The following is an 11,826-nucleotide window of genomic DNA, read 5'->3' on the forward strand; positions in this document are numbered from 1 at the left end:
AAAAACGAGCGGTACCCTGGAACCCTTTTCGCAACCCCTAGACAGGTGCAAGCTCCAAGATACCCACCAAATAAAACAAATTGTAGATTTTACTAGTAAGTATTTTTAATTATTATATTTACGATAACAGTTATCATCTTTGGCTAAAATAAAGACACAAATGTAGGTAATAATAAGTAAGTATATGTACATTTTCATAAAAAAAATGCAGAACAAGTTGCACTTCTTTCTTTGCACACTATTAGTGCCTTGTGCTATTGTTAAAAATAATTTTTGTTGAGAAATTAACTTATTTTAGGTACGTAAGATATTACTTCATTAAAGATTGTTGTCGATCAAAATGTAATAAGAAATAAAAATTTAAATGTATAATTCAATAATATGGCACTTTTTTAATCCACGGCTTATAAAAACATCACAAAAATAAGTTTTACTAATTTTAAGTTTAAGTATCGGTAATACAACATTTTATTAGTTAATAGAAAGAAGCTAATGGCAAATCTACAATTTAATACATATAATGATACATTATTATATTTGCAACTACACCTTTTTAATGCAAGTACAAAATTTTTCATCACATTCTAATATACACAAATAATGGTACTCCATAGGTCACCTTCACTTTAAATAAAACAATAACAAATTAAGAAACGAATCGATGAAGCTTTTTACTTTTTTTTTAACTCCACATTAATTAACAACACAACAACAGACACAATGTTTAATTAAAACATAACTTTTAGTGCAAAATAATTTTGCAACCAAACATAGTGTTCGTCGTTGCGCTGTTAATAACAAATTAGTTACATGCATACCTATTAATATTAATAACACGAAATACACAATAATATACATATTTTCAGTTTATGTATACAAAAATAGAGATAACGAATATTTAAACGCACAAGACAAATACATTGTTATAGTAATAAATCTTCTTTTCACTTGTCCTCGCCTTTATCAAATCAGTGGAATTTTTAAGACCAAAAATATCTTACATCTGGTTTACGAATTATACGTAATTAAAGGAGATAATACGGGCAGTTTTTGTGCTATTTATGGATAAACATAGTCCAGCTTGTTGTCCTCGGTTTAGAATCCTAGCCAATTTTATCATACAAACAAATAATCTAACACGTTGCTTGACAACAATACCTACCTACCCATAATATCCAATATTTAATTAAAATTTTTTAAAACTTTATAATTATGCAAACGATACAGTTAAGTCTGTTAAATTTACATTAAAATGAGATCATGAATGTAAAATTATTTATATCCTAGACGTCAATACGCTGGAGGTCCTGAGAATCATGACTCCCCATAATAATTAAAAATTTAAGATATGAGGAATTATAAAATTCTATTATATATTGATAAATCGTATGAAAAAAGGTTGTAATTTAAATATTGGCCATTAAACACGTAAAAAACTGAAATATATGCATAATCATTTTAAATGATTTGCGATTCAATAATTTTTGGGCAAGATTCTTTCTACCTTTTACTAATTAGACAAAATTCTGGTATATTACTGAACAAAGAATAATTTAAATTCAATAAAGTATTTAATAACTAATATATTTAGAAATTGGAGTAGGTATAAGAGTTTTTTATGTTAAATTTATAATTTTCATGTCTTCAAGTGTAAACGTTTCCAAGTTATGTTTTAGTGAAAAAGATATTTAATTGTTAAAAAATTACATCTGAATTTGAAACATTAGTTTTAAAACTAATAAAAAACCTTTACAATTTTGCACTGGTTCTGATTTCTACACATTTCCCTCCTAGTAATTTCGATTTGAATAAGTTTTCATATTGGTCCTGGTGCATTACATTAATTAACTAGCAATAGTTTACTGATATAGCGATTGCAAGAATTGCCAACCACATTTTATTCAACAAAACAGATAAGAGTACGTAGACAAAAACATGACGTTTTAGATTTTGAATGAGATATGTTGCGACTAAAACGTTACCTAAATCAAACGGTACTCAAACCGTTTTCTATTACCAATTGTAAAGATTGCGATTCTTCTAATATCGATTCACTTAAATAATGTCGTATTTTGGGTGGTACATACAGTTGTTTCAGGTGTTTTTTGTCCTTGATTCGTTTTACTATAACGTCCCTGCACCTGTCCTGTAAATTCACAAAATCCCTTTTCATTGTAACTAAGGACATCTCTGTTTTCGCCGCAGTTGAAGAAACGGCAGGATACAATGGTTCTTCAATCTCGTTCAAACCCCTGAAGGCTACCCCTAAACATTTACCGTCTTTGTAATAGGTCAAAGTTCCTGCAATCCCGTCAAAAAGTACGCCTATGATTGTTCTTCTGTTTTCTCTGAAAGGTTTCGTATAAAAATACGATCGTCCTCCGTGCCAAAGGAGTCCTTTATGTGACAACCCCCAACTGTTGTTATCTTCCCCTAAGATGTTTATAAAGCCTCCTGCATGGAGACGTGTCTTTTTTGTCCCAATACCCATCATCATGCTAGTCCCGAATAATCTTCGGGAAATTTCTAGTTCCCAGAAATACCTACCGTTGTTTAAAATCCTTGTGCCCATAACCCCCGCTGTACCATTACTCCAGTTAGGGTGAAAATGGGCTATTCTAAGGTAACTACCGTATAATTTTACTTCTGGACTTTTTTCCCATAAACTCCACGACCATAAATCGTCACAACCATGACGTAATGGTCTTTCGGTTGACTCTGTATTCATGTCTGAAGAATCCAGTTCCCATTCTGATGGACCTTCCCAACAATTCACAATGGGAAGCCTAAAAGTTTTTTGGCTTTGATTCTTACAATAATAGTCTTTTTACATGATTATATTTTCATAAATATGTCCTCCCCAAAATAAAAATATCGGAAAGTTGAAATAAATGCAATAAAATTATTTGTTACCATTACATAGGTAGATTTTCTATAGAAAGAAATTTTTACAAATTTGTTTATTAAATATTAAATGATAATAATGTTAAACCAAATACACGTAGTTATTAAGAACAGATTACTTATGAACTTAATTTATTTAAAGAGAAAGAAAGTTTGTTTTTTCAGAATTCTTAGTAATTAAATAATAAGAAATTAATTAATAAATAAAGGGAAATTAACTNTTTTCTATGTAGTTTAGTGTGAATATTATAAAATTGATGGACTTAGGGACTGGTATAGGCCACACACAATTCAATAATCCTTTATATAAAATAACTTTCAAGAGATTTTTAAGTATATTTACACTTTTTTACAATAAAAACAGTTAGATAGAGTATAAAATATTGTTTACAGTACAATTTCCAACTTATTCCATTTTGATTTCTCTGATTTCGAAAAGAATGTTCTTTATTATTCAATTATACAAACATCAATAAAATTATTTCTATTTGTCCTTAAAAAGTCAACCAAACTTTGTTTATTAATTTTTAGAAAACCAATAAATTACCTATTCACCTTGTTCACAGATTTAATTTATAATATAATAAATAAAAGCGATTGTTGAATTGCGATTACTACAACAAATTCTTTTATAATTTTCATTTTTCCATTTTCAATTTCCAATCAGAATTAATTTGTATTAGTAAGTAATAATAGTCCCTAGTAATTTGTCATTCAAGAACAATTATTGGCAACATATCTTTATTGCTAAGTATGTTCTATTTGCAGCTTTTCTCTTTTTAAAAAGATTCGGAAAATTCGTAATTCTAACTACTAACACACAATACGATAACAGTAAAATAGTGATTTGTTTATTTTACGTACCGATCAATAGGTAACTCATGCATATTACGTCGGGTTTGCTGTATTGTAGCCATGTTTTCCTCTTCGTTCACAACTATCACTGACGGTTGGCTTCTGATAAGTGCGCCGCGACGCTATTAGGGGTGCGCCGATATGACGTCACCCTATGTGAATAAACTTTGGATGGCAGGTGTAAGGGTGCAAGGACGCGCTGCAATAAAATTTCCGAACAATCAGTTTCTGGTTACTGATTACCAAATAGTTGAGGTACGTAAAAGCCTAGAGTCCAACAATTTTTGAGGACCAAGTGGATGATTAGCTTACCAAAATTTAAACAAAAGCGCTCGTCAAATGATTGGGAGATAGAAAGTATTTACTAGGCTTTAAGCAATTACAATAAGGTAAAAAAGTACGTAGAATCTCATGGTACCAATGGTTTTCAAGTTCGGTGTGAATTTAGTACTTTCCGGTCTTATTTTTACTAAAATACACAAAATAATTTCAACATAAAAAGCGCTCGTGAAATGATTAGGAGATGGAAAGTATTTACTAAGTTTTAAGTAATTACAATTATGTAAAAAAGTACGTAGAATTTCATGGTACCAATGGTTTTCAAGTTCTGTGTGAATTTAGTACTTTCCGGTCTTATTTTTAGTAAAATACATAAAATAATTTCAACCTAAAAAGCGCTCATGAAATTATTGGAAGATAGAAAGTATTTACTAGGCTTTAAGCAATTACAATTATGTAAAAAAGTATGTAATGTAAAGTATGTAATTATTGCTTAATTTACAGAGAATATACCTCCGTTTATAATTGAATTTCTGTTTCGGTAAAATATTATAATGTTCTCTCCAGATTAATAATAAACAACACTGAAGTATATTAAATATTTTATTCATTTACTTAAATAATAGACCACAATTTCTTTAAAGTGTACCCTTCTTTAAGTGTTTGTATGGCAAGTCCAAGCTCTGGTGAATAAACGTGAGTTTTCTCTAATTCTTGGTTTGATGCAGCATAGGCTGAAAGTGCGTCAGCTGTATCTTCTTTGGATTCTTCTATTCGAAAATCTTCTGCTACGAAAGGCGTTTGAAAGTTAACTTGACTTTTGTTTTGCCATCTGCATTCGACACCATACACAGGATTTTTGCAAAATACCGAAAAGCGTGATTGTAGCTCTTTATCTACGACATCCAACTTTTCATCACTGTCCGTTTTAAAGCCCAAAATAAAACGGCCGCCAAGTTCTGTAACTTTTATAACAAGTGCGAGCCCAAATTTCGAATTTTGTTTCCTTATCTATAATATAAATCTTTGTTATATACTTATTTAAACTGCAGTATATAATGGTTTGAGCTTCCAACATACACTGGACAGTGTGAACATCGAATAACCCCCCATAATGTGAACAGCATCTTATTCAGGTATGTTTGACCACCGTATACCGTAAAGAAGCTAATGCTTCTATTATTTGTAGAAACAAATATCTATTTAGTTAATTATGGTTGTTTATTAACGTTCACAAATTTATAATGTGAACAACTGGTGTTTTTTTCTGTTCACACTATCGAGTATCTACTGTGTACCTATTATAGAAAAATTCTTACATCATCGACTTGAACGTAGGGTAATGACACATTAAAATCTTCATTTAAATTTGCGAACCAAACAAGTCTTATATTTGTTATTATAAATGTTCCGAGACAACCCTGGTCACAAGACAAGTTCCACATTCCATTAACAACGCTTGAAATCGTTTCCGATGGTAGTATGCGTAACTGTTTGTTTTGGAGAAAAGCTCCCCGAAATTTTATTTCTCTATACATTTTTGTCAGTAAATACGATCTAGTAAAAAAACATATTTTTAATGTGGATAAAATAAAATATTAGGTGCACCTAGGATTGTATATTTAATTTAATTCATAACATTTAAACAAACAGATTCATTTTGTTTTGATTCTCAATCTTCAAAAGTAAAAATAGACAAAAAATAACAATGTTTACTATTTTTTTTAACTGTTCAAACAGTATCATTTTATTCTTCCAGTAATATGCATTACAAAACCCTCTATCCGTGTATATTATTTTAGGGGGCATGAGGGATAATATTTTCGTACATTTTAGGTTTCTTTATGGTTTTAGAAATAATAAACAGAGAATATTATAATTGTTTTATGTACCTGTAGATATCAAGAACTGTTGTAAATAATCTCGAATCGTTGATATTAAAACTAACAAAAACGAATTCGTATTTAGTTAAGTTATAATGAGCATAGAGAGTTAAGGCCTTTGTAGAACCTTTGGTTTGCTAAAAAATAAGATCATCTTAGTCCTTTCGTACCCAAAACAGTTGTATAATAATATTAATTAGATTTGTTTTATTATTATAACATAAAATTTTTTGTAAAATTAAATAAGTTCTATACTTACAGAATTAACTGTTTTTGAACCGATGTTTGTTATTGATTTGAATCCAATTCCTAGGAAAACAATGGGACAGATTACATTAAAAAATGATGATTATGTAANATTTTTTATTTTTTATATACTCTCTTGGGTACTCAATTATACTCGCAGTTATTGTATATAGCAATTGGAAGGAAAGAAGTGAATTAATATCATCGAAATTAATTACAAATATTAATTCATAAATTTTTACACAATGCTTATATTTTAAAGATTGATGGACTTAGGGACTGTCGTAGGCCACCCACAATACATCACGGTTTAGAAGTGGACAAGTTTTTAAAGGAATTTATATTTTTATAATATTAACTTGCAAATAAAGTTAGAAATAATCCTTACCTACGTTCGTAAAAACATTACCAACGCAATACCAAACTAATCTCAAATTTGTAATAAACATAACTCCATTTTCTCCTTTATTTCCTTTAAAATCTTCTATGTTTTCCAAACTATCTAATATTTTTTCTCCGTTTAGTAAACTCATTTCACTGTATTAAAAAAACGAAAGAACGCATTATATGTACATAATTTTTAAACTATTTAAAATAATGCATTATAATGATTACCCAATTCACACTTTTACAGATATAAATAAATCATTTTCCAAAATTATATATTAAAAAAAATCGTGCAACACTTACGAATAAGACATATCGAATCGTAATTCAGTATCAGCCCAAGTTGCCATTTTTTAAAGGTCGATTTTGCTCAAATTTTGTTTAAAATTTATTTAGTTTTAACATAAAGTTTGTATGAAGAACTTTCAATACAAACATAAGAAAATTGTAACGTCGAAATATTGATCAAGCTTCACGTAAACTTTCATAACTAGCTACCTACACTAAATGGTAATATTCTATAAATTTTGAAACAGGTAATTCTGGAAAAACTTAATACGGGTTTTATTAAATTTTACGTGAAATATGTACCTCTTGTTTCATACTACATACTCCAAAAAATGCGTCTTCTTACGTTAAGTTTAACAGTAGAAATTGAATTAAAAAAAAGCAGTGTAATTATCCAAGGAAACAAAAACTATTTATAAAACGTTTATTTCGATTTATTACTTTGAAGAATATATTATCTTATATTTCATATATTATAGATCAATAGAGAAACCATTTCAATTGGGTCCTAACATGTTTTCAGGTCTAACCCATTGATCAAATTGTTCTTCTGTAATTCCAGCTTTAAGTGCAGATTCCTTAAGAGTCAATCCCTCCTTATGAGCATATTTCGCGATAGCCGCGGCTTTATCGTATCCTACATGGGGATTTAAAGCTGTTACCAACATCAAACTTTCGTTCATAATCCTCTTAATATTTTCTCTGTTTGCCTGGATACCATCAACACAATTTTGGGTGAAACATTTACTGGAATCGGCTAATAAACGTATAGAGCGAAGCACATTAGCGACCATAACAGGTTTAAAAACGTTCAATTCGAAATGACCATTTGAGCCACCAACAGTTACAGCCACGTGATTACCCATGACCTGGGATGCTACCATCGTAATCGCCTCACATTGCGTTGGGTTGACCTTACCAGGCATTATAGAACTGCCAGGTTCATTTTCAGGCAGTGAAAGTTCACCCAGACCACAACGTGGACCTGAACCCAAAAATCTACAAAAAAAGTTTCTGTAAATACTACAGAAAGAACCTTTTAATATTTGTTAGTACAAAGATAATAGTTTTATTACAAATTACACATAACAATTTAATCGAAACTTATCACAAAAAAATATATACAATAGCCAAAAATAGACAATATTAATTTTAATTCTTCTAACGTAAATATATTTTACGTTCTTAGTTGTTGTAATAGAAATGAAATGTTGTAGTTACCCTGCCTAATTACCTAAGCTTTATTTTTTTTTGTTCTTATTCCTTATTTTTGATATTATAATGGACACAATATTTTCAATCTCTTACAAAATGAAGTTCACCTTATATCATTAGCTATTTTCATAATGGAACAGGCGATAACGTTGAGAGCTCCGGAAACCTCCACCATCGAGTCGTGGGCGGCAAGTGCTTCGAATTTGTTGGGCGCCGTCACAAACGGTAGGTTTGTTAATTCAGCTATTTTGGCTGCGACTTTTTCGGCAAACCCTTTTCTTGTGTTAAGACCTGTGCCAACAGCGGTACCACCTAGGGCCAACATATAGAGACGGGGTAAAGTTGCATTTACCCGATCTATTCCGAAAGCCACCTGCTGGACGTAACCACTAAACTCCTGTCCAAGGGTCAGCGGTACAGCGTCCTGGGTATGTGTCCTCCCTATTTTGATGATGTCCTTAAACTCGTCTGCTTTTGCCTGCAAACTATCACGTAACAATTTCAAGTTTGGTAATAAGAGATTATGGATTTCGAGGGCTACAGCTATGTGCATAGCACCGGGAAAAGTATCGTTACTGCTCTGGCTTTTGTTCACGTGATCGTTGGGATGAACAGGATCTTTGGAACCAAGTTTTCCTCCCAAAATTTCTATGGCTCGATTACTTATTACCTCATTGGTATTCATGTTAGTCTGCGTACCGGAACCTGTCTGCCAAATAACCAGAGGGAAATGATCGTCGTAAAGTTTCCCGCTGATAACGTCATCGGCAGCTTTTGCTATTGCATCGGCTATTTTAGGATCTAATCCATATTCTTTATTAACTAATGCAGCTGCTTTCTTCAATGTTCCCATGGCTGTAATGACTGGATATGGCATTCTTTCTGGACTACCGCCAATTGGGAAATTGATTATAGATCGAGCTGTTTGTGCCCCATAATACTTGTCTGCAGGTACTTTCAGCTCCCCAAATGTGTCTTTTTCTATTCTAAAATTGCTCTGAAACAATATCACATTATTATTACTATTACATGTAATTTTATCATAATGTTTAACATCTGGCGCAACTAGATATTTCAAATTAATCGCAACTATTTCAAACTTATTTACTAAAGGAAATATAACACAGTAAACATATTTTACCATTTTTATCTTAAAAAATAAGTACGTTTCTGTAAATGTTTACACAATATAAATGTTTATGCAAACACAATCGTTAGTACGCAAATAATGACTGCGATTCTGAAATGAAACAAGCAGAAGTAATTAAATAACTTAACAATATGACTCTTTTTTCATTAGCCATTTACATTATTTGTGATTATGGAAAGCAAATTAAGTTTCAGGAATTCAAAACTTTGTTTTTAAAAACGTTTATTAAAAACTAGAAATTACAATCGACTTCCTTATTAGAAGGATGAAAAGTAACTTACTCTAAAAACTATTCTTTCTTTTCTCTACACATAAAAAATGAAAATACATAATACATATATAAAAAAAATGATGAGGCATTAGATTTAATGCAATACATAGAACATACGAGTAATATAATACTCAATGCTTAGCGTGTGAAATATAGGTGAATATAACTCCTCCCGACGTAGATATGAGCCAAGGTCCATGAGAGCTTGCGAATTTAGATTTAGACTATAATTGTTTCATTCTCTTTTTCCTTTATCTTCTTTAGTTTTGCTAGCGAAGCTTTTTTAAACACATAGAACAGTAACAGTAGCACTATGATGATATACAGGGTGATTGTCCAAACACTGGCCTTATGAATGCTTATATTTGGCACATTTAATTCTTTTATATTCTTCTCTTGTAAACTCAATGCATTTTGTATTTCTCTAATATTATTTAGACCAACAGGTTTGAGTGTAAATAATTCGAAATTGACGGAGAAGTCATTATCATTTTTAAACACAAAATTTAATTTTGGCAGTTCAATATTTTTAAACACTAACTTTGGATGATTATCACTTTTTAGTTCGATGTTCTTTAGCATTATTACACAGTTGATGTCTATTTCCACAATGNCTTTCATAAAACCGGTACAGCAGCAATTTGATCACAGAACAACCCTATAGTAAACAGTCGTTTGTCAGCTGTCAGTAAATACAAAATAACACTTAAAAATTTAATTAAAATAATCTTGTTTTGTTGTAAATTATCAAAAAAAAATTATTTCTACCAATTGTAATACTTGTTTTTGCGAGAAGTTTAAAATAACGTGTTAGTCTCTTTTTTAACATTTAAGTAAAACGAGTTCATTTTCTTAAGTTTTGCAACAGTGCTTATTTTACATTTATCTCGTTTTGACTATTTATGAATATGCAAGGTGTTAATTAAAAGAAAACGACTAAATAAATAAATAACACGTTATTTGTACGGAATTGTATTAAACTTAATTTTATAATCACAACTTAAACTAATTGTAAGTTGGTACAGGTATAATGAGATCCTTGAATACATTTGGATGAGACATCATAACATAACCTATCATCAAACTCATCAAACTGTCAGTAGATTAATCAAAAGGCAAAGAAGTAACGTGATTATTAGTTTTTGTGCATTTTATTAGTCGTACACGTACATATAATGTCTGCGATTACGAATAAGATAATTTTTTCCACACTTTTGTTTTTCTTTGCTGCTCCATGTTATTTAACAAATTCTCAATCAGAAATTCCACGTACTACTAAGTTTAGCCAAAGTGTAGGAAGCCCTACAATGAAATTTTTGTATTGGTATGTAAAAAGAAATTAATGAAGTGCCCTGGTTTGTAATTATTACCGTTTTTCTTTTTAGTTATTCATGTGGTTATAGAAAAGCTTTTGAAGAATATTCCAATATAATTCACCAAAAATACCCTGAAATTCTTATTGAGGGTACAAATTATGAACCCCCAGGACTAAATATGTTTTTTTCACGGTTAATTGTAAGTAGTATTTACTTTATTATTGTGGCTGTTTATTCTCATTAATGTTCCTTTTTAATTTTAAAGGGTGTTATAAAAATTATGATAATACTATGCATAATTGGGAGAGTTAATATTTTTCATTATTTTAATCAACCCCAACCATCTTGGTGGTCATGGTGCATGGAAAATAAAATATATGCCTGCATGATGCTATTTTTTGTTAGTAAAATATTTGAAGACCAATTATTACAATCTGGAGCATTTGAAATTTCTTTGAATAATGTTCCTGTTTGGTCAAAAATAGAAACTGGAAGAATTCCACAACCTGCTGAACTGTTTCAAATTATTGATAGTCATCTTCAATTTACAGATAATTTAAATAGTGGTTTTGCTAAATAAATATATTTTATATGATGAAAATAGAAGCTTAACTATTGTTTAAATAATTATGATAGATGAATATTGTCTGAAATTCATTCCATTTGTGTACCTCAATGTACAGAAGTCCTTTCTGTGTTTTAATAAAACAATTCTTTTGTGTTAACAACAACAATATTCTGCTAAAATAATAATGTATCACATTTAGATGTTATGAATAAAAAAGTGATAAATGTTTTTATGTATTTTATTGATTATTATTCTTACAGTTTATATAAGTAATTACAAAGGCTATGATAGGGTAAGCTGGGGTAAATTAATAAGGAAACTACTGATTTCATATATTTCTTAATGAATTTACGTTGCTAACGTTTTATGTTTGACTTTTTAATTTTTAATTTACTCAGGTGTTCAGTTATACTCGCATTTTTTGTATAAAGAAAGGAATTAATATCAATATAATTTGTAAATAA

General features: G+C 30.0%; 4 protein-coding genes across 5 annotated transcripts; 1 reads left to right on the forward strand and 3 right to left on the reverse strand.

The window, feature by feature from the left end:
* Window positions 1-163: 163 nt before the first annotated feature.
* On the reverse strand, window positions 164-3,842 carry LOC108733044 (SPRY domain-containing SOCS box protein 3). Of its 2 annotated transcripts, XR_001937180.1 has the most exons (3): window positions 3,769-3,842; window positions 1,163-2,786; window positions 164-1,103 (listed from the first exon to the last, which is right to left on the reverse strand). XR_001937180.1 is itself a non-coding variant. In XM_018464070.1 (2 exons), exons 1-2 carry the CDS (start codon window positions 3,819-3,821, stop codon window positions 1,988-1,990), a joined length of 852 nt encoding a protein of 283 aa, XP_018319572.1. In that variant the 5' UTR covers window positions 3,822-3,842; the 3' UTR covers window positions 164-1,987. The 2 variants fall into 2 exon arrangements, 1 of the variants encoding a protein (XP_018319572.1); XM_018464070.1 differs by having other exon boundaries at window positions 164-2,786.
* An 811-nt stretch (window positions 3,843-4,653) lies between these two features.
* LOC108733028 (Bardet-Biedl syndrome 5 protein homolog) lies at window positions 4,654-7,019 on the reverse strand. The gene is made up of 6 exons (XM_025973612.1): window positions 6,858-7,019; window positions 6,556-6,704; window positions 6,181-6,230; window positions 5,931-6,058; window positions 5,358-5,595; window positions 4,654-5,049 (listed from the first exon to the last, which is right to left on the reverse strand). Exons 1-6 carry the CDS (start codon window positions 6,902-6,904, stop codon window positions 4,654-4,656), a joined length of 1,008 nt encoding a protein of 335 aa, XP_025829397.1. The 5' UTR covers window positions 6,905-7,019.
* A 233-nt stretch (window positions 7,020-7,252) lies between these two features.
* On the reverse strand, window positions 7,253-9,286 carry LOC108733027 (fumarate hydratase, mitochondrial). Its single transcript, XM_018464050.2, has 3 exons — window positions 9,199-9,286; window positions 8,165-9,054; window positions 7,253-7,841 (listed from the first exon to the last, which is right to left on the reverse strand). The coding sequence occupies exons 1-3, from the start codon at window positions 9,199-9,201 to the stop codon at window positions 7,340-7,342; spliced, it is 1,395 nt and encodes a 464-aa protein (XP_018319552.1). The 5' UTR covers window positions 9,202-9,286; the 3' UTR covers window positions 7,253-7,339.
* An 853-nt stretch (window positions 9,287-10,139) lies between these two features.
* On the forward strand, window positions 10,140-11,590 carry LOC108732997 (thioredoxin reductase-like selenoprotein T homolog CG3887). The gene is made up of 3 exons (XM_018464015.2): window positions 10,140-10,802; window positions 10,864-10,993; window positions 11,060-11,590. The coding sequence occupies exons 1-3, from the start codon at window positions 10,654-10,656 to the stop codon at window positions 11,372-11,374; spliced, it is 594 nt and encodes a 197-aa protein (XP_018319517.2). The 5' UTR covers window positions 10,140-10,653; the 3' UTR covers window positions 11,375-11,590.
* Window positions 11,591-11,826: the final 236 nt, after the last annotated feature.

The sequence above is a fragment of the Agrilus planipennis genome, unplaced genomic scaffold, assembly GCF_000699045.2.
Source record: "Agrilus planipennis isolate EAB-ADULT unplaced genomic scaffold, Apla_2.0 scaffold51, whole genome shotgun sequence".
In the NCBI taxonomy this organism is placed as follows: domain Eukaryota; kingdom Metazoa; phylum Arthropoda; class Insecta; order Coleoptera; family Buprestidae; genus Agrilus; species Agrilus planipennis.